We start from the raw sequence: 23,719 nt of genomic DNA, 5'->3' as shown, positions 1-23,719 counted from the left end.
GAAGAAAAAGAAGAAACAGAAGAGAGTGGCAGATTAAGGAAGGCAGAGGATGAGAAATAATTAAGAAAAAGCTTTCATGAGATGTACAAAAAAGCTGAGGAAAAAACAAAAAAGATTCTGGATGCAATGTTGAAGTATTGCAATGAAATTGAAGCTAGAATTCATAGACAAGCAGGAACAGATTTGCAAATAAAAAAACTGGTTGTGATGGTCAGATGAAGACCACCCAGGGTAATGTTTCCCAACAGCACCGTAAGCCCAAGAAGACTGTAGACACCATTGGCACCAATGGTCTCAACAATCTGCTTACAACGTTTTTGGGAAACGTAGCCCAGATTGTCAAGCAGTAAGACATAAAAATAGATCACCCAAACAACATAGTTCAGCAGACATTCCCAGACACAACGTCTCTTACTTACACCACTCACTTACACCATCCTGTAAGTATCACACACACACACACACACACACACACACATTCACACACTCACATTGCTCTGCACCTTAAAATCGGACAAGCAGGCCATGAGCTCATCCAGTTCTCGTGTAGCGGAGGTGGCTGATATTCTGCCTTGCTGGTCGGAAGGTGTGTCCACCTGCCCGTCTGTCAATTCACTTGATAGAGCACAGGGACTTGCCCTGTTTGTGTTAATACAACATTCCATTAAAATCCTCAATGCAAATCCATGTTTCTTCATCCACACCTGAGAGAGATCTTACATTGGGGATGGCACAGAGCTCTCCAACTCATTCAGAAGACTTTCCACAGTGGGACGGCCATCATCTGTCCCCTTCGTTCCATTCCTCTGAGGCTTGTCCTGGGCTGCTGGTGTCAGTGTGATGCCTGGGTGGGCTCCATTTTCCTGGATATAGTGGGCAACACTGCAGGGGGGCAATGGAGGTGCAACATCTTCTGCAAAGATGAAGTTTCAAAGTATGATTACTTGTTTCTTTATCCATAAAGCAGTACAGCAGGTAAAATAAGTATTGAACACGTCACCATTTTTTTCAGTAAATATATTTCTAAAGGTGCTGTTGACTTGAAATTTTAATCAGGTGTCTGTAACAACCCAAGTAATCCATACATGCAAAGAAAACAACAAATATGTTTAGAATTAAGTTATATTCAATAAAATGGAATTACACAGGGAAAACGTATTAAACACATGAAGAAAGGGAGGTTCAAAAAGGCATGGAAAGCCAAGACACCTGCTGAAATCTATCAGTAATTTGAGCAAAAAAAGCCGGGTTGATGAAAATGAAACAAGGGTGGTTATTTCAGCAAGACAAAAGGTGTGTTCGACTTCATGCAGCACTGCGCAATCCAATCGCAATCTGACTTGAAGCAGTGCATGCCGGTTAGAAATTTTGTCCAACCTGAGATGGCGCCAATGCCACATGACTGTCACATGACACATCAATGGCTGAATGTCACGTCACTCAAAATACCCCGCGTGTTTCGGGTTATTCTAACCTTTTCATTTCCAATAATAGCCACAAATCTGTGTTTTTCGAATGGTAAAAGCTTTTTTTACTGTATTTGTACTGTTGTATTGAGTCACGTATATCATGCAACACTGATAAAAGCATATACCCCCACTTTATTAGTATTTAAATAGTATAGGATTATGCTGAACTTTATTCTTGAAAAGATGAAGCTGTATTAAGCAGTATATAAAAAGTGTTTATGTTGCTGGTGAAAACATTTCTAAAACGTCTGTTTATTTGACAAATATTGCATCAAATTCACTTAATCTGTGATAAAGTATGCAAACACTGCGTGAGTGTCAATAACGGGACCAAAAAGTGTCTGGCTTGACGCATCTGTTTTCAACTCCACCCCCGTCTGCAAGCGGCTGCTCTCGTTGACCGCCGTCTGTAGCTGTGCTTCAAGTCAAACGCACCTAAGTGATCCCAAACACAGCCAAGGAAACTCTCAATTGGTTTCAGAGAAAGAAAACAGCTGCTAAGCTGCCCAACCAATCAGCTGACTTGAATCCAATAGAAAATAGGCCTAAAGTTCAGCGTTCATAGAAAAGGTCCACAGAACCTTTAAGATTTGAAGACTTTGGAAGAATGGGGCAAAATCACAGCTGAGCATATATACCTTTTCATATAGAAGGCGTCTTGAAGCTGTAACGACCAACAAAGGTTTTTGTACAAAGTATTAAATACATTTCAGTAGTTCAATACTTTTTACCTGTGTCATTCAATTTTATTACACAGAACTTAACGTATTGGTTTTGTTTTCTTTGTATGTATGGATTACTTGGGTTGTTACCGACATCAGTCAAAAACACCTTTAGAAATGTATTTATTGGGAAAAATGGTGACATGTTCAATACTTATTTGAACCTCTGTATAATTATTCATGCATGGCATTACATTTTTCGGGAATGCCTTAAGTGTGTCTTCATCTTTACCTGTAGTGGAGAAAGATGGGGCATTTTGCTGAACAGCGTTGAGTTCCAGAAGGAGGCGGTCCAGTTCAGACAGGTTGCTGCCCAGGGCAGAAGTCATGACTGCAGCCGACGAGTCTGAGTGCTTCTGCTTGTTAGGAAAACTGGACCAATAGAAGTATTCCATTTAGGGTTTGATTTTTCATAATAACAGGACATGGGCAAATGGAAGGGACACAGAATGACAGATATTTAATACCCATTTTGTATGAGTATTATCAGTACGAGCTGACAATTATCTTCTGTTATACTGTAACTCACCTGTAAACGTGGTCTTCTTCTGTATGTGAGGCTGGTGGACTGCTGTCCCGAGACAACGTGCTTTTATGAGCAGAGCCCAGAGACTGAATATCAACACAAGAAAAACCAAAATGCATAATGTTTAATGCAATTCTACATTGCAAATTTAACAAATAACTGATTCTCAGTTGAGTTTTTTCCAGTATTTTTATTTTAATAAATGTAACATTTTGTGTGTATAAAGCGCACTATGAAAAGTATAAAAAAATTTTTTTATATAATTTTTTTTGTTGTTGAATACCTGCATTTCAAGTGAACATTAACCATAAAATGAGTAGTCATTAATCAGAGAACTGTATACACGTGTTGTTAAATTATTAAACATTAACTCAAAATCTCTGGGGAACTTCAAGTAAATATTTTAGGCCAAAGTGTCTTGGCTGGAAAAAAAGTTTGGGAATACTTCACTTAATATAAAATTTTTGTAATATTAAGTCAAGAAATCCCAAACTTAATGCCCAATGTAAAACCAGATCAGTTGAGAACTCCAGGTAAAGTACAGAACACAAAATATTTGCAACAAGACACACTGAGGTGTTATGAAGACTGACTATCTTATTTTGGAAAGTCCTAAGATAGTTTGTGCTGAACCTGTTGCGAGGAGTGCTGGGAGTCCGGCCGCGGGGACAGCGATCCGTTCAGGGCCTCAGATGTGGGTGGAGGGGGCAGGGGCGGAGGAGGGGAGTCATCCTGAAAAATGTGCCCTCCGATGGGGTAGGAATATGGGGTCTCCTCAGGAAGAAACACTGGGCACTTGGAGATATGAGCGGTGGAAGACTCGAGATCTGCAAGCAAGGCGTCTGTGCAGAAAGTAGAGACAGAAGTTAGTGAAGATTTCTCAAAAGAACATTTGCTGCTCTATAAGATGGGGGGGGGGGGGGGTGTCACATTTTACATAAAACAAATTCGTTTCAAAATATGGATAGAAGTTTCCCTTTAAATTTACAAATGCAAATATACTGTCATTCAAAATTTGGGATTGGTAAGAGTTTATTTTTTCTCTTAGAAAATCTATTCTGCTCACCAATACTGCATTTATTTGATCAAAAATAAAATAAAAACAGTAATATTGTGAAATATTAATACAATTTAAAAGAGCTGTTTTCTATGTGAACATATTGTAAAAATGCATTTATTTCTGTGATGCAAACCTGTATTTCCATTACTCCAGTCTTCAGTTTCATAAATCATTATAGTATGCCGATTTGCTGCTTAAGAGTTATTTCTAATTATCGTTCAAAACAGTTTTTGTAGAAACTGATATAAATTTATTTTTCAACATTATTTGATGACTAAAAAGTTTTTTTTTTTTTTAATTGCATTTATCGGAAATAGAAATCTTTTGTAACATTAAAAATGTCTGAATGAATGGCTCTTATGTCTAAGTTGGCAAAAAAAAAACTATAATAGTTTTAAAGTAATAAAAACCTCTAATGCAGCAAGACACATGATTAAAGTGGAAAGTCTATGAGAACAATGAACAACAGGCTTACAAATAAGAGAGAGAGAGAGAGAGAGAGAGAGAGATGATGATGTTTGCTTGTGTGAGTCAGTTGGGCATTCCAACCTTTCTAAGCATCCTCAATTATGTTACTAAATACAGTCCTTCAGCGCCAGCTATGCCAGTCCTGATGCAGCTGTAGCGCCAGATCCAAAGACCCTCTCAGAGGGGCTTTTCTCACAGAAAATCAGTTAAAATACACCAGATGGCTTTTATAAAGTCCACTTTTTGTATGGTACCATAAAATGGTCCTTAACTACAGCACAGAGTTTTTTTATTTAGCTTAGCTGGTTCATTGTCTTGACATTGTGTCAACTGGCAGTTAAAAGCCTGTTGTGACGGACCGCAGAGAGCCTGTCAACACATCCGTCACGCTGAGCTTATGTCACCACACTCTTCTGGTCCTGCAGTAAGAGTTGAGCTATGAACGCAATCTGTCCTTCAGGAACAGACCTATCATGTGAGAAACTGTGTCCGATAATATAACAACATATGCATGTTTAAAACATCCAACATCATGCAGAAAACGACACACTATGGCACATTGTAGACAGAATTCAACCACTGTGCATTTAATATTTTATAGTATCCTTAAACGGGACCTAATCTAATCATACTTAAAATATGGCTTTGTTCGGAATGTTAATTCTTAGTTAAACTACACTCAGAAATGGCTGGTGAATTTCACACATACTTACAAAGAAATGGCAAGCAACACATTGAATTAAACATGACATTTTGAAACAGAAAGACTGAGATAGGGTTTTAATATATAATACAATGCAAAATAGCCATTATTTAATAGTTATAACAATATTTTGGGGTTGAATTTACAGATACCTTTGGCATTATCGATTTAGGTGATCCAGTTCACCCCTGTGAATCCAGGGTTACACTTCATTTTGTACTCCCCTTTAGACATTCTGTTGACTATTGAACTTTGCAACTACATGTCAAAAACTCCATTAGAGTATTAGTAGACTGGTATTTTTTTAGTAGAATAACTTGACATACTTGCAAAGTTACTTTGTCAAGCTTGTGTCTAAGCATTAACGAATACAGCCTGTCCTTTACATAGAACCATTACACCCTTCACTGAGTTGCCTACAGATAACTTTGGAAAGACAGACAGAGAGTCCGACAGAATTACAGACATGCAGCTAGTCTAAAACAGTCTGATAAAGCTCTTACCTCACTCTTTTCTCATGCACCTATTCATCCATCCACCCATCTATCCACAGGGTCAATAATAGCCTGCACATAGCATACAGGCAGAGATCTCCTCTGGTAAAGAGCGGCGTGACACTGGTGTCCTGACAGCACAGCCAGACACCCGAGCTACTGGAACTCTTCTTCAAAGTTTACGAGTCGAAGAGTCACAGCAGACGGCTATTAAAAACGTGATGGTTGCAGATCAACTATGATGAGAGGGTAAATTAACACCTAGAAAGATCACAGATGAGCGTGCTAAACACGTCGCTCTTTAAAACTGAGACTCTGAGATACCAAAAGTGTTCACATTCACAACTGGCACAAAACATTAACTCGGCTGTATTTCGTTAAACTTGAAACACAACGTCTAAACGTACCTTTCTTGAATTCACTCTATTTTTAACAGTGAAATGGAGTACCGTCTGTTACTATCCTGGTTTAGAAGTTAAACGGGGGTCAAAACAGATCACATACACGCAATAAATTAATACTGCCTATAGGAAACAATGAGCTGAGAATTTACTCACTGAATCAAGAGAGTATTCCAGAATGTATCCCAATATTCTGTCACACCTGAGCGTGAGCACACGAGTGTGTGTGTGTGTGTTTGAGAGGAGGGAGGAGTGAAGGGAAGACACACACAGCAGACATCATTCATTAACCCTGTCCTGCCCTTACAACTTTAAATACATGCAATGTTCCTGCATTTCAGTTAAGTCATAAAACCACGAAATAACAGACAACAACGAAGCTATGGAAACTCAAAGTTTTCATTCCCAGTTATGCTGGATGCTTTGCATTCACTTTGCAGTGTTAGTTAACAGGTAGTTAGTGTTAAAAAAAAACAGTTACAGGGTTCCTATAATCACGTAACCTCAGTTCGCTGAGATAAGGGAACAAGCATTGCGTTAATGGGTTATCCTCCTGTTTACCCTGCTACTGAAGCCTGATTTGTTAATGTTTGTGTAACTGTACAAACCTATGGTGTTTTAGCCCAGCAGAAAGGGCGGAGCAAACCTCTATATAAGTAGGCTCAATGTACCATTTCATCAGAATCACTTCATCTGAAGCGACAGCCATTGATTTGTGTGCAGCTTATAGTACGGCGAGTGAAGCAATGCTGGTTCCCTTATCTCAGGGAACAGAGGTTACACCAGTAACCAGAGCGTTCCCTATCAGGGGCGGATCTACTGGGGTGGCATAGGGTGGCAGATGCCACCCTAAAAGAAAGCCTTGCCACCCCTGCTGCCACCCCAGTTGGCAGCAACAAACTAAAGGTTATGGCCAATTTGAAAATTTACGAGCCCGCTTTGAACTCTCGAACTGATTCAAATGATTCGCGATCCCGCTCCGAACTCCCAAACTGACTCAAATGATTCGCGATCCCCATAACTGCCTCAAATGATTCGCGATCCCGCTACGAACTCCCAAACTGATTCAAATGATTCGCAATCCCCAAACTGACTCAAATGATTCGCGAACCCGCTTTGAACTCCCGAATTGACTCAAATGATTCGCGATCCCGCTCCGAAATCCCGAACTGATTCAAATGGTTTGCGATCCCCAAACTGACTCAAATGATTCGCGAACCCGCTTTGAACTCCCGAATTGACTCAAATGATTCGCGATCCCGCTCCGAACTCCCAAACTGACTCAAATGATTCGCGATCCTGCTACGAACTCCCGAACTGATTCAAATGATTTGCAATCCCCAAACTGACTCAAATGATTCGCGATTCGCGTTTAGGCTACTGACCAAACATTTCATTCAAAATATTCACTTAATCTTCATTTTTGGCCACCTTTTTGCTATAGATGACACAGCCTTTATCATTTCTTCAACAAAAAACGTGCATATCACAACCCTTACAAAAATAAACCATAGTTTTATCATAGTAAAAAAAAAAATTCCTTTTGCATGATTTCTTTATGCTTGAGACTATAAAATAAATAATAAAGTCATAATAAAGTTATAGCCACAGGTAAATGTCGAGAGCTACAATTGTGATTTGTAAATAATAAAATTTATTCATTTAGTTTTTTATTTGATTAAAGTAATTTTTCACCCTTATAGTAGGGTTTTTTCCATCATAATAATAATAATAATAATAATAATTCCTTACATTTATATAGCGCTTTTTCTATACACTCATCCCCGCGGATGATGCGACGGCAGCCATAGTGCGCCAGAACGCCCACCACACACCAGCTTACTGGTGGAGAGGAGACAGAGTGATGAAGCCAATCAGCAGATATGGTCTTTAATGTTTAGTGTCCCCATCACTACACTGGGGCGCTAGGACCCACACAGACCACAGGGTGAGCACCCCCTGCTGGCCTCACTAGCACCTCTTCCAGCAGCAACCTAGTTTTCTCAGGAGGTCTCCCATCCAGGTACTGACCAGGCTCAGCCCTGCTTAGCTTCAGTGGGCAACCGGTCTTGGGCTCCAGGGTGATATGGCTACCGGCATCATATCATCATATTTGAGGAAGGGGGGCACAACAATAAATCCTGCTTAGTGCACCCATTTGGCCAGCAACGGCCCTGAATGTGTTGTTCTACACGTCTCTGGGAATGTGTGCTCTACTACACACACACATACACACACACACACACACACACACACACGCACACACACGCGCACGCGTGGTGTTTTCAGCTCTTCACTATACTGACACAAGATGTATGCTACACATGTGCACGTCAGGGCGCTATGAGAGGATTTCACCATTTCAATTGATAAAACTATCGTCATTCATTCGTATCGTATACACAGACTGACAGAAACGGCAATGTCTTTATGACAACCTGTCAAAATGAAATTTCTGTATAACTTAAAGAAATTCAAACAGAAATATAGTACTATTACACAGTAGAGAATGTTATACTTCAAGTAGGCTTAATAGCTAATAATAATAATAGTTTATAAAAAATAAAAAAAAACACAGAAACTCTGGTTACAACCCACCAAAGTAAAAGTTTGGTCTAACTCAAAGAAATTATGTAAGAAATTGCACAGTAAAATATACTTAAAAAAAAAGATACACTAAAACATTATTTTTTACTGATCTAAGAGCCCAGTTTAGAAGCACTCATTTAAGGGCCCCTGAAACATGAGAGCTAAACTCAGTACCAATTAGCAAGGGATACTGACACAGCTGATTCCCCCTCCAGGAGAAACCAGCAGTTTAAATGGATAAGATCTGTGCCTGCAAGGCAGGAATGTCTAAATTATAAAATCTAACAAATGTGGATGACAAATCTCAGTAATGGAAATCCCACTGGTTTATACCCAGGAGGAGACATTTCCTCTAGATCAGTGATCCTCAAATCTGGCTCGCGAGTTCCACTTTCCTGCAGAGTTTAGCTCCAACCTTGATCAAACAAATCTATCTGTGATTTTCTAATGATCCTAAAGACATTGATTAGCAAACCTAGGTATGTTTGATTAGGGTTAGAACTCTGCAGGAAAGTGGACGATGTGAGCCATATTTGAGGATCATTGCTTTAGATGAATGGGCTCTCATGCCTATAGGGGAATGCGAGCCCACTGAGGCATAAAGCCAGGGTGATCGCAACTACAATCCAGTGAGACAGTTAAGTAGGTAAGCATGTGGGACACGTCACATGAACATCTCTTGCTGAACACCAGTCACAAAAGTCTGACCACTTGAGAGTGTAGATACGTCTTGTAGAAGGAGCTCTTGCTTTGACAGTCCGGCGAGGAGCTGGCTAGACTCAGATCCCAAATCCTGCTTGGTATTGGCCATGGGGCTGCTTATGACAGCTGGACCATTTCCGGAAATGGTTCCTCCAGAGTGGGGCCTCAAAAAGGAGAGCACACCTCATTTCCCTGTCTCGCCTAATGAACCCAGGAAAAAGAGCGATTGTACAGAAAGCATACATATGGGTGTTTGGCCAATTGTGGGCCAGAGCATCCCGTTGTGTTGAGAAATAGATTGGGCAGTGACAGTTGTCTTCAGGGGCGAAGATGTCCACCTCTGCCTTGCCGAAAATGGAACAGATCATCTGAACCAACTGAAGATGCAGTTTCCAGAGGAGTTTGCTCTGTGCCAATAGTAAGAGACGTCAAGTCTTCCTGTACAGTGGACATGCCCTTACACAATGCACCCCAGCCCAAGACGGAGGCATCCGTTGTGACCACCTTCCTCCTGGAGGTCATTCTCAACTGCACGCTTGATGAAAACAGTTGAGGTGTTGTCCAGGGGTGCTCTGTTTTGACGCGGCAATGGGTTAAGCAGGTGCAGGACGTTACATAAGTCTTCAGCCAATACTGAAGGGGTCGCATGTGAAGTAGGCCCAGGGGAATAACCAAGGAGGCAGCTGCCATGAGACAGAGCATGCTCTGAAATGTCCTGAGTGGGCGTGTAATTCCCAACTTGAATAATGCCGCCACTTGCTAAATATTAAGGGACCATTTTGGCAAAATCCACACTTGCATTTGCGTTGAGCCTACAACTTATCCTAGAAAGGAGATCCGCTGTCTGGGATTTCTCAAACCGAGGCGTTCCAGATGGTTGAGCAGCAATGATCTGTAAGCGATAAGTTCCCGTTCTGACCTGGCCAGCATCAGCCAATTGTCGAGATAATTTAAAATGCTGAGTCCCACCTGTCTCAGAGGGTAGAGAGCCATGTCTATTTACTTCGTAAAAGTGTAAGGGGACAGGGACAGCCCGAAGGGCAGGACTTTATACTAATAGGCCATGTCTTACAAATCCAAATCAGACACCGGGGCAAATTTGTGTGAGGATCTGTTTCAAAGCTAACATTCTGAATGGCCGTTGCATGAGAGCACGATTCAGACATCTGAGATGGAGAATTGGTCTGAGCCCGCCGTCTTTTTTGGGAAATAGCAGCTGAAAAGACCTCTCTAGCTGTTTTTTTTAGGGTTTCTGTTCCATGGCACCTTTTGCAAGCAATGTGTTTACTTCAGACACAAGAACATGAGAATCGTTGTTCGATACCGAAGTTTGAATGACACCTCTGAAACTAGGAGTTCTGTGAGCAAACTGAAGCGAGGATCCTTGTTTTACCATTTTTAGGATCCATGTTGACACACCGGGAATGGTTTCCCATCAGCTGGGTGGCAAGAAGTTCCATCCTCTTGGGCAAGAAAGGAAATAGGAGAGCAGGAGGTAGAGGACTGCCTTTGTGATGTTGGCGATGAATGAGCGAAGGAGGGAGAGACTCAGTGAGCAAAGCCTCTGTGTGTGTGCTACCCAGACTCACAACACACTCACTGTGCCCATCAACGTCTGCAATAATTTGCAATAATGGCGCTAGAAATATGCTCTGGAAATGCTCTTAATTTGCCAGATGGCCACAGTGGAGGGTCTTCTTCCACTTCACTTAATTTAATTTAGCCATCCATGTATTAAAATTTATATCAATTATTTTTACAAAACTATACATAAAAACAAGTAAGTACTACAAATGACAAAAACATACCAAAAATTATTAAAATAAACTAAACTGAAATTTATATTAGTGCTGTCAAGTTATTCATCACATCCAAAATATATTTGTTTTACATAGTGTGTGTGTGTGTGTGTGTGTACTGTGTACATTTATTATTTATATATAAATACAAACACATACAGTATATATTTTGAAAATATTTACATTTATTTACATGTATATATTTATATTATTTATATTACACACACACACACACACACATATACATATATATATATATATATATATATATATATATATATATATATATATATATATATATATATATATATATATATATATATATATATATATATATATATATATATATATATATACACATACACATACACATACACACACACACTATTACATAAACAACTTTTTAGTTTACTTTTATGTTGGATGTGATTATTTATGGTTAAATCATTGGAAAGCACTAATATATACATGTATAAAACACACACACATACAAAAATAAATGAATTAGCAGAAGCTTTCAGATTAAAAGTTGAGAAACGGGTCAAGAGCATCCAAACTTACACTCTTTTTTTCCTCTTACTTTATTGAGACTTTCACATCATCAAGAGAAATATATGAGAATCTCAGAGGATGCAGCAAGTGCTCCTTAAATGGCAGTCGGGTATGTTTTACTCCCAGGAGCCTCTTCTTGGGAAACGGCTGCCTGTGCGCTGATGTCAGCAGGACTGTGGTGGGCCTCCAACGCCCACGTCTGCGTCTAAATCTGACATACTCAAATAATCTGGCATATTAGGTGTGGTCAATTAAAAACGGCATGTAAAATATGCACAGAAAGACCAGTGTGAGAAATCTGTACAGTACACACAAAAATTTGAGAATGTCTAACAAGATCCACGGTTAACCCTAGCCGTTTAACGGCACGGCAGCATATAGACCGTCTATTTAAAGCATGGAGACCAGAGCGCAAGTAAATGCAAACGTACTGAAAATAAACTCTTCTGGGCTCCAGAGGATCTGCCCCTGGTGCCGCGTGCCCACCACAATCAGTACAACCTTCCAGAGCACATTTACTGTCAATGCCACACATGCCTCCACCACTTCATTATTCACAGCGGTAAGGATGAGTAATGCTTTATAGCCGTCTAATGCGGTGCTTCACGACTAATGGGCATGGGCAAAAATATATCACAGGTGTGTTTAATAGGGTCAGAGGAAACAATCCTAAATGCAAATATTAAAATGCAACTAACAATTTAATTATGACTTGTTGATAGTGACGCACAAATGAATTTTCCACCAGGCAAAAAAAGGTTGTTTAATAATTCAAATAAATTCTGCAAATGTATTTAATAATTACCACTCAAATAAATTTTTTTAAAAATGACAAACAGACATTTAAATTAAATATTTTCAATGCTGCATAATCTTTTAAAAGATAATTTTTACTCCAGTTCATTGTTGTAATAAAACATTTCATGCGTTTATATTTGTTTATTTATAATGTCTGCCAGAAAATTAAATAAATGAATAAAAGGTTTAGTTTAGCTGACAACCTAAATAAAAATAGTTTATATAATTAGATATTCAAATGTACTTAATAATCATCACTCAAATAAAAGCCGATATATACACAAATATTTAAATTGCATATTTTAATGATGTAATGATTTAAACTCCTATTCATTGTTGAAATATAAACATTTACAGATTGGCTAAAACTTACATTAACTAATAAAGACATAAATTAAATAAAGACATCATGAACATGTTAAAAAATAATGAATATATAATAGAGTGCATGCTGTATATTATTTATTAAACAAAATACTCTTTATTAATGATATGTTCTAGTCGACGAATGTGTTTTTTTAACGTTGTGTCTGAAAATTCTCAGCTGCTGGAAGGTTTTAGCGCATCACTTTAGTGTAAGCTTTTATAAGGCAAGAAAAAAGTCTTAAAATTGGATACAATCAAAACAAATTCGTCCAGATGGTCACATTACATATGAAAAGGTCATAAAATCTTTTTTTTTTAAATGCATGCATAAAAAGGTCAGTGTATCTGTTAAGTTTATGGTGCCTTAAATATTTGTGCATGTTGTAAGGCCTATGCATGAGAAGTGCATTTTAAAAAGTTTATTCTCCAAAAGTGCCCTGAGAAGAAAGTATCACGGTCCGTGTAAGCATTTTGCAGCATTTTAGTAATAACAAAAGACACAGAGGTGTAAGTGCAGAGACAGGATATCCTGTGCACTACAAGGCTATCCTGTTTTGGGAGTTGCCTGATTTATAAAAGCAAAAAAAAAAAAAAAAATCATTTCATTTTGTTAGCTCTCTAAAAGAACGTAAGCTGGCTGTAAATGTTCCACACTCGTCAGCGTGTGTCAGTATTGAGTCAGGATTTATGATGATCATCATGGACGGTCCGAGACCGTTCACTTCATTACTCACTGGTTACGGTTAGTTGATGTGATTCAGAATAAAAACAGGAGTGTGAAGCCAAACTTCAAAATAATCCATCTAAAATCAAAACATCTAAAATCAGCAACACATCATTTTTAAGACATTTTTTGGGTTACATACTGAACGTCAAATATTTTGGGTTAAACAACTCTGACATGCAGCAATATAAAAATGTTCATGTGTAACACAGTGTAAAAGAAAATAAATGCAAACAAACAAATAAAAATAAAATTACATATTGCCTTTCAAAGTTCAGGTTTGGTCTTTTTTGTCTCTTCTGCTCACCAAGGCTGCATTGATTTGATCAAAAATACATTGAATACAGTAATACCGTGAATTATTACTACAAATTAAAATAACTTTTGGTCTATGTAAATATATGTTCAAAAATAATTTCTTTCTGTGATGCACATCCGTATTTTTCAGCAATCAATACTCCAGTCTTCAGATCTTCACAAATCCATCTAATATGCTGAACTGCTGCTCAAGAATCAGTGCACATTTATTTTTTTCAGGTTTCTTTTATGAATAGAAAGATCCAAAGAACTTAATTTATTTGAAACTATCCTTGCTGAATAAAACTACAGATTTTTTTTTTTTTTTCAATTGTTAGAAACTATAGCAATTAAGGCTAACTGAAGTCACTTATTTCTTATTATTGTCGTGTCAAAATATATTTTATATGATAATATTTAATCCAACTCTATCTAATTCCTGCTCGGAATCTGAACAAAGAATTCCAGACATTCCATCAGAGAGCTGGCAAAGAAACACTATAGAAGAGAGAGAGAGAGGGAGAGAGCGAGAGAGAGGGAGAGAGACGGGGGGGAGAGAGAGAGAGAGAGAGAGAGAGGGAGAGGGAGAGGGAGAGAGAGAGGGAGAGAGAGAGAGAGAGAGAGACAGAGGGAGAGGGGAGAGAGAGAGAGAGAGAGAGAGAGAGAGAGAGAGACAGAGGGAGAGCGAGAGAGAGCGAGAGAGAGAGAGACAGAGGGAGAGCGAGAGAGAGCGAGAGAGAGAGAGACAGAGGGAGAGCGAGAGAGAGAGAGAGACAGGCAGGGGGCGTGTGGGCTGAACTGTGAAACCGCGAGACAGGAATGTAGCGCTCGTAGCCTCACAATGGCTGGTGTTCATTTCACTGTAACGATCCCACCCTCCTATATTTAAAAATACCAGCACTACAGTCCCACCACAAGAGCAGCCCTGATGTCACTGTCAGACTGGATTAAACATGAAGGACTGCCAACCAAACTCCTCCCATCGTACACTCTTGGACATATAGAGCATGTAAAAGCATCCTGTGTGCACAAGAAGCATAATCATATTGCAATAAAAGTTCACTACAACTTTAAATTTTCCCCCATAAATTATAATTTCCTGAGCAAAAAATAACAATTATCATACATTTTTAACTTGCTTTTACCCAGTAAAATGTCATTCAGTGTAACTATACTCAAGTGCCAAAAAAACTTGAAAGGCTCATTTAGATCAAAACTTCTTTAGATGACATTAAAAGACATTATGGATTATGGATCACAGTGCAGCCCCCCAAAATAATTCATCGTCATTATAAGCTTTGCCACGGTCTTTCAAACCACTAGTCACATTTTGTGTAAAAACGGCAGATAAAAACATCACAATAACCCACAAGTAACCCACACCTCTCCAGTCCATCAGTTAATGTCTTGTGAAGTGAAAAGCTGCGTGTTTGTAAGAAACAAAGATTTATATGTTAAAGCATCTCTTCTGGCTAAAATATGAGTCCATGATCCATATTAATGTCTCCTCCAGTGATGTCTCTCAAATCAAAAATCCTCCAACATGTTTGTTTAGAGCTGTTTTGGCTTGTAAATGGTGCTTGATCCATGCAGATTTCTCTCCTGATTCAGACCACTTGTTCACTGGAGGAAGCGTTATTATGGATTATGGTCTCATGTTTTATCCAGAAGCAACTGTTTCAGGTTTACAATGTCTTAATAATGGATTTGGCTTCACAAGATGTTAACTGATGGACTGCTGTGGATTATTGTGATGTATTTATCAGCTGTTTGGAGTCTCATTCTGACGGCACCCATTCACCGCAGAGCATCCATTGCGGAGTACAGTATGTGATATAATGCTACATTTCTCTAAATCTGATGAGGAAACAAATCATCTAGTTCTTGGACGGTCTGAAGATGAGTACAATCTCATTTTTGGGTGCACTACTCCTTTGAGTCCAGGTCAGCGTGAGCGGTCAGAAGAGGCCAAACTCTGCCCGTTTATGATTGGAGACCAGAGGCCAAAGCTGGCGACCTCATCAAAGGAAACTCTACACCATCTAACCAAACTTACACTGATATTTATAACAGAGAGGCAAGAGGGGGTGTGCGAGGGGGCCAACAGGACGGGTCACAAAAGAAACAACAGGCAGGATATTATTTCAAGACAGCCGGGAGCACAAGAGACGAAACGAGAAGATGGCAGTCGAAAGCAGGGGTAATGGACATCTGCGGAGGAGACGGGTGGGGTGGAGTCAAAAAACATGAAAAGATGAGGATTGCTGGATATTTCAGAGACTCTCGGACCCCACCCCTGCAGAAAGTCGACACTCGGCACCCAAAATAAAAGCTCTTCCCAACAGGACTTCAAGCCAAGCAGGCCGGGGGTCCCGTGTCTATTCTGGACACCTACGTATAGACAGAAGTGAGAACATCCAACCGTCTCGTACACGCACACGTGCCTCAGATCTGATTGGATGGTTATTTAGATAAGTGCTGGCTGACTCTCTATCTGAGTTCATCGTGTTAAACCTGGAAAAGACCCACAGAAACCACAAATACTGGGGTGAGGAGGATCTACAGGCCCCTCATGATCCTTTCTGATTCGATTCAGGCAATCAAAATCCAATTTCAATTATTATTATTAATTAATAAGTTTACCAACTTTGAAAATAAAAGTGCATTTTTATTAAATTACTTTTATTACTATGGGTAATTTTTTTAATTATTACAAATCAATATTCTGATCCAACTAAAATTTATTTATTTTTATTTATCTCAGTTTACCAACTTTGAATCAATATTTTTTTTGCGCATTTGTATTGATATTTTTTTATTTAATTATAAATCAACACTGTGATACAATTAAAATTGATTTAAATTGTTATCTTATTAATTATTAAGGTTACCGACTAGGAATATCACATTTATTTGTGCACTTTTATAATTATAAAAAATACTTAATCTATGTTACAATCGACATTTTGCACATTTAGGGTAGTAAGGCAAAATATGCTTCTATTCAAGATACAGTCTATAAAAATTATTCTTTATATCTTGTGCAGTGTGTACCAAGTTATGTTTTGACGATTTTAGATATACAGCAAAAAAATACAAAAAAATACTTGATTTTTAAGAATATGATTTTTTTTTAAACACTCAATATGTAATGATTTCAAATATTTAACTATTTTTTAATTATTTGAAATAAAAGTTTTTATTTAAAACATAATAAAAATAATTTGAAATAAAAACCTTTTAAATTTAGCAATAGACTATAGTGATTACTTTTCTTAACATAAGGATATAAGAGTGAGAAAATGTGCTAAACGCAACAGACAGCGCTGCATTCTTTTTAAATAGCCAAGATTATTATAAAATTAACCAAACTGTTTTAACAAATAAACACACCCAGCCCTGTTTTGTGTAGGAATTGGTTATTATTGTGCCAGCTCAGCTTTCTGTGTGCAACCCCACTGGTCATCGATGAACACATTTCTGTGCGTCTCAAACACACTTCTGATGTCTGTGATGAGTCCAGTGGAACATTTAGACAGGGAGTATCTCCCAAATCCACTCATGTGGGAAGAATTCTGCTGTAACTAGGAGTTCTGGAACATCCAAAGCCATCAGGAAAACAATCAGCGCTGTGTTTCAGGCCAGAAGGAGAGAGGGAGCGGGGCACTGGAAACCAGGTCAAAGGAAATACAGAAAGAAAAGGCCAACAGAGAAGGGGAAACGTTCAAGCGTGTTCATCCAAATCACCTCATAACAGCAGGCAAACACATGGCAAAGCCTCGCTTTGATCCTAATTGAGAACAGATAGACCAATACTCCAGAAATGACACAATAATGATTCAAAAGACTCTCCGCTGATAAAAACCTGGCAACATTATTAAGTTATTCCTCAAGTATTCTGCATGCTGTACTTAATGGAACACATGATAAAAGCCCTTGTTTCAGATGTGTGTGTGTGTGTGTGTGTGTGTGTGTGACACTTCTCAACTATCAGAGGGAAGAAGTCCCTAGAAATTATTTTGATTAGGACTGAAGTTAATTGAAGTGAGGAACTTGAAAATAGTTTTCAATATGACGCTGTTCAAATGTGACCCTGGAGCACAAAACCAGTCATAAGGGTCAATTTTTCTGAAACTGAGATTATACACCACCTGAAAGCTGAATAAATAAGTTTTCATTGATGTATGGTTTGTTATAATCAGACAGTATTTGTCTGAGATGCAACTATTTGAAAATCTGGAATCTGAGGGTGCAAAAACATCTAAATACTGAGAAAATATTTTTTAAAGTTGTTCAAATTAAGTTCTTAGCAATGCATATTAATAATCAAAAATTCAAGTTTTGATATATTTACAGTAGGACATTTACTAAATATCTTCAACAAACATAATCCTAATGTTTTTTGGCATAAAAGAAAAATTTATAATTTTGACCCATACAATGTATTGTTGTCTATTGCTACAAATATAGTTATCTTTAGTTATCTTTAAGTTTGGAAAGATGAAAGTGATCCAATCTCAGATACAGAGATGGAGATAATGAGCTGCTCGCGTGCAGATGAACACAGTTCCACGCTTCACTCTATAAACCACAGCATTGCAATTTCATTAGGAATCATTTTAAGGAATCATTACAAACCAGCACAACACACCAATGTATATTGGCCTTAAAACGTTTCAGTATTTTTTGTCAGGTTTGGACTGACACGAGGGTGAGTAAATAACGACAGAGATGATGTCGATTTGTTTTCAAGAACACACCAACACCACTCTGACTCATCTCAGAGGCTCTGAACTTCTTGAGTGGGTCTAAAACATGGTTCTGGAGCTCAACACAAAGCCACTTCCTTCTCCACTGTTTCCTGAGGAAGTGAGGCGGGACCCTGAAGACTGGGTCTGAGGGCAAAGAGTGATGTGTGGTGTGTGTGTTGGGAAATCTGAGCTTTCTATTCCTCCTTTTTCAAACATATTCCAGTGACAAGCAGTTTTTCGTGGCACAAAACTAAATCAGAGCCAGTCAGAATGATGTGTGGGCGAGTTCTGAAGAATCACAATGATTGTGAATCAAATTAAATACACAACTGTTCAAAAGGGTCGGTAAGATTTTATTCGTATACTGTAGGTAAGTGCTTTTATTCAGCAGGGATGCAATACATTTATAAAAATGGGAAAGTAAAGACATAATGCTACAAAAAGATTTATGATTTCTGCTGTTCTGCGATTTTTAAGTCTTCAAAAAATGCAGCACGGCTGTTTTCAACATTGATAATCAGAAATGTTTCTTGAGCAGTAAATCATCATATTTTCATGATTTCTGAAGATCATGTGACACTGAAGACTGGAGGAATGATGCTGAACATTCAGCTTTGATCACAGAAATAAATTACACTTTACAATATATTCACAAAGAAAACTTTAACTTAAAATTGCAACAATATTTTAATATTTCAATATATTTTTATCAAATAAATGCAGCCTTGGTTAGCAGAAGAAACTTTCAAAAACATCAAATCTAATACCGACCCCTTTTGAAACTTTTTTCATAACAGACAGCAGCATGTTTTTTATATTTTTCTTTAATAATATAATAGGATTTATCACAAGAAATCTCTCCTTTCCACATTTGATTTACATCTAAATTTATCCAAATTGCATTCAGGCTATACATTTTATTCATTATTTTGTTTTACCAGCATGTGTGATCCCTGGGAACTGAACCCACAACCTTTTGCGCTGCTAACACAATGCTCTACTACTGAGCCAAAGGAACCCGTTTATTACATTTGATAGCTAATATACATGATTACGAGATTTTGACGCCACAGAAATCAAACAGCTGATAAAATGTAGGGAGATGCATACGATGATCGGGGTCGGTTAGTGCAGAAATACCTATATAACTGCATTAGACTGTTTTACATTTCTTTAATAAATCAGACGGCTGTTAAGTTGTAACTAGAAAACGCATCTGATCAAGCATTAGTGATTCAGCAGGCTGTGGTTGAGCGGGGCAAAGACAAATCAGCATTGTTCTGTGATTCCCCACAAACTACAACCTTGACGACTCGTGCATTGAGGCCCAGATGAGAAACAGCATTCGCTCGAACAACACGCTCATTGTGCACCTGTGTGTTATGACCGCAACAGCCTCTTTAACAGTGTGTGTGTGTGTGTGTGAGCGTAAACCCAGTTCTGCATCTCTGGAGCACCACAGGGGAGAAAACAGAGCTTTATATGAATTCCACTCATGCTCTGGGGAGCCGTGCTGGGGTCGGACGTTAGGAATCACTTTAGATGGCTTTTTCATTTTTTAATATACTTACACGCAAATGTAATACGGAAAACACAGAATCGAGCCACAGTGATGGAATTTACAGTCTAACACAGCATGTCAGTGAATTTGGCAAAATTTAGATGAATACATTTAAATTAAGGCTGTACACAAAATCAAAACAGGTAATGGACTAGTGTCTGTGAATATTAAAGCAAGAAAAATACTATTTAAATATGAAAAATGTGAATGCATTCGAATTCTGAAACACTAGTGATGTTTTCAGAATCTGCTTGCTCATATGAGAACTTCATCTCTACAGCCGCTCTGAAGGTCACTTTAACAGGATTTTACCGTTTAACTTCAGAAAATTATCATTAGATACAAAGAGAAAAATCTACGGTCTTCACTATAACCTACTAAAATAACACTTTGGATAAACTTGTAGAAACTATAACAGAAATATTTTATTATTAAAAAGTAAAAAAATAACAACAACAATAGTAGTCCCATTTTTTTCAATGCTTTAATTTAATTGTAAATAAAAAATAAAATAAAATTAACTGTTGATGTTTTATTTGATTGCACTTTAAAACATTAACATTAAGCCATTTTAAAAGGCCATAAAGCCATTAAAATGGTCCTAATAAATTTGTATGAAACATATAAAACTTAGATTCTATAAAAAGATTAAAACCGATTACACTGACAAAATATTTCATGTGGCCTTAATTGTTGCTCAAATAGTAAAATTATTAAATTGTTAACATTTTATTAAATCTAATTAATGAGGCATCCTTTTTAATTATTATAACTAACCAGAATCCAAAACACTTCAAAAAAAAAAAAGTTAAACTTACACATTTATTTGAATTGTATTATCATATATTTATTAATAAATGTGTGTGATAAATCGTAAATCAGAGAATCCAGAAAAACTAATTTCTGAAACAGTAAAACACATTTCATAAGGCCCTATTATTGTTAGCATGAACAGATTATTACAATGTTTAAGTTTTTATAAAGACCTTTTGATTGGTTGAAAACTTAATAAAAAGCATTCAAATTGAATCCAGAACAATTAAAATGTAAACGAATGGATTTGTTTGGGCTCTACTTGTGTGTCCAAATACACTTGAGCTCATCTGGCCTCATCAGGAGGCTAATTCTTAATCCCAAACACACATTCCACTGTGAGCAGCTGGCTGGAAAAACTCCTCTCATTTGCCCTTTGACCCTGGAGTGAGTCAGTTCCCTTCCCCACTCCGAACAGAGACGCTGGACTTCCCCGTGTGATGCAAACTCATCACACCGATAGCTCTGGACAAAACGAGCTGACCTCTCTCTCCAGTCGCCGGAAGCTGTTCGGTCAAAACAACACGCATCGAAACACAACCAGCAGATATTATTCCTTCTTCAGACACCAGATAATCAGCAAGGCATTACTGCAGAACAATCTAGTGATAATGACCAGCTAACTGTACATCATCCACTCATCACAGGACAACTTCCAAAATGAATATAGATTTACATTTACGCATTTAGCGAAGGCTTTTATCCAGGCGATTTACACTGCATTCAAGCTATGCAGTTCATAAGTTCAAACGTTCCCTGGGAATCAAACCTATTACCTTGCTGTCTGAGCAAATGCTGATCCGAGATCAAATTATTTTATTATCTGACTCTGTAGAGACGGCAGAGAGACTGAACGTTATGTAAGAAACACTGACCTGTTATACAGTGCTGTCCAGCACAATGATCATTATTTAGAAATATCTGACCGCCGAACGCTGCAATTTACCAATATAGAATAAGAGCCGTGTCATAAAAGTGCCAGCAAAAAAAAAAGCTTATCATAGATGGTTTATTAAAGAAACAGTTCACCTCAACATGACTCCAGTCTATTAATAAATGACTGAAAAAGCTGTCTGATTATAAGAAAAAAATCAATGCTGTGGATTACTTGTGGATTATTGTGATGTTTTTATCAGCTGTTTGGACTCTCATTCTGACGGCACCCATTCATTGCAGAGCATCCATTGATGAGCAAGTGATACAATGCTACATTTCTTCAAATTTGATGAAGAAACAAACTCATCTACATCTTGATTGCCTAAGGGGTAAATACGTTTTAAGTAAATTGTCATTTTTGGCTACAAGTTTATGCATCAAATCAGACTCTACAGTATTGTATTATGTGGTAATGTGGCTAATACTAATACAACAATCTATTTTGCTCGAGGTCACAGAGGGGTCACAGGGATGTTATGGGTGGAGTCCCAAGAGGACACACCCATGGAGTTCAGTGATTCATTATCTGACCAGCAGTTCACAAAATCAATAAATATAAAACTGTATCTCATCTCCCAGCTATTATCAATCAGTCACTCATTTTCACATCATCCAGTTAAGCAAAAATAGCTGTCAAATTTGCCATTTCAACTGTTGATACACCACATATCGTTGCGGTAGGCTCTTTATTTAATGTTCACATTTTTTCTTTGATCAAATGTGTGATTCTATTAGTTTTTTTTCTCTTGTCTTGGTACAACCTACTTTAACTGGCTCTGACTGAATGTATAAAGGAAAGAAATGCAAACTTAATAACAAACAATGTGCTACAGCAGAAAGATTCCGAACAAGCAGATCCACTTTAAAGAGATCAACAACATTTGTGGATTAAAGATGCTTCCCAAAGGGCAAAAACTACGTTCAGCCCAACACAGCCTATCAATCAGCCTCGGTTTGATCGATGATAGTCAAATAATGAACTGTAACAGCAACTCATGACGCGCTCAGCAGAATGGAACGTTAAGAGTTACATTGTATCTCTGTGACGTCGCGTTCAGTAGAACTGTTACTTTGTATCTCTGACCCTGTGCGTTAGTTAGCTCACTGGCTACTGTAGTTAGCCTCTCTCCCTCTTATTTTTTCCGCTATGTTTGGTGTGTCTCTCTGCAAACAACATGTGGGAATATGGGTGTCTTTACCTAGATCGTCCATGTTCACGCGCTTCCAGAAGTGCTCCGCTCCTGATCCGAGTCTGGAGAACAATGTGTAGAGCTCGTTATCAGAAGACAAGTCTCTGCTGAAGTTTTTCCTGCTCTTCTAGACGCAGGTCTGTGTGGCTGGACCGGACTGGACCCCCTAAACATCACAGAACAGAGGAACTCGTTCACTGCAGCGACCCTGGCGGCCGAAGAGAGAAACGGCCTTAAATAAAGAGTCGTGGCTCGATGGATAACGGCCCACTTGGGACTTTCTAGCCATACCATAAAATTTAGTCATATTTGTTTATGATAGTAATAACAGAATGCTTCAATGAAACTTTTATAAATAATAACTGTAGGTGTACTGTTTTTGATAAACTATATACTTTGAAAAAAGGGTTAAAGTTTGAAAATCTGTCAACATTTCAAATGTAACAGAATGACCTTCATCAACATAAGTCTTTTATTTTGTATGTTATTATCAATATGTCTTTGTGTCTCTACTTACAAGTCTTTCAAACTATCCTTGTCAATTTAAAATTCACTATTTGTTTGTTCCCTCGCAGACATGTAATTAAAAAGCAGATTAGATCTTATTCTTATAAATTAGGGTGCACCTAAATGTATTCAGTTTAATTCATTTATGAAAAAATATATATATTGACTGGAATAAAGCTGGTTAAGTTTAATATTTCACCCAAAAATAGTCTGTTTTAGAACAAACTGTAGAACTAAGTTTTTATTTATTTCATTTTCATAAAGAAATAATTTCCCTTTGAAAAAAATAAT

The 23,719-nt window shown here is 37.9% G+C and overlaps 1 protein-coding gene across 4 annotated transcripts in view; it reads right to left on the bottom strand.

The window, feature by feature from the left end:
• The window catches only part of LOC127963024 (paxillin), a 34,381-nt gene extending 11,249 nt beyond the window's left edge, over positions 1 to 23,132 (bottom strand). For 2 of the 4 annotated variants that reach the window (XM_052562680.1, XM_052562682.1), the window contains exons 1-6: positions 22,931 to 23,121; positions 3,351 to 3,559; positions 2,721 to 2,803; positions 2,424 to 2,563; positions 721 to 913; positions 492 to 639 (exon numbers count right to left, since the gene is read on the bottom strand). In XM_052562680.1, coding sequence (XP_052418640.1) covers positions 492 to 639; positions 721 to 913; positions 2,424 to 2,563; positions 2,721 to 2,803; positions 3,351 to 3,559; positions 22,931 to 22,943 — 786 coding nt within the window. In that variant the 5' untranslated portion in view covers positions 22,944 to 23,121. Of the gene's footprint in view, positions 1 to 491; positions 640 to 720; positions 914 to 2,423; positions 2,564 to 2,720; positions 2,804 to 3,350; positions 3,560 to 22,930 lie in introns of all 4 variants that reach the window. The other 2 variants (XM_052562683.1, XM_052562681.1) reach the window with 2 other exon arrangements.
• Positions 23,133 to 23,719: the final 587 nt, after the last annotated feature.

This window comes from Carassius gibelio, chromosome B8, assembly GCF_023724105.1.
Source record: "Carassius gibelio isolate Cgi1373 ecotype wild population from Czech Republic chromosome B8, carGib1.2-hapl.c, whole genome shotgun sequence".
Lineage (NCBI taxonomy): Eukaryota > Metazoa > Chordata > Actinopteri > Cypriniformes > Cyprinidae > Carassius > Carassius gibelio.
This window is presented reverse-complemented; position numbering and strand designations above follow the sequence as displayed.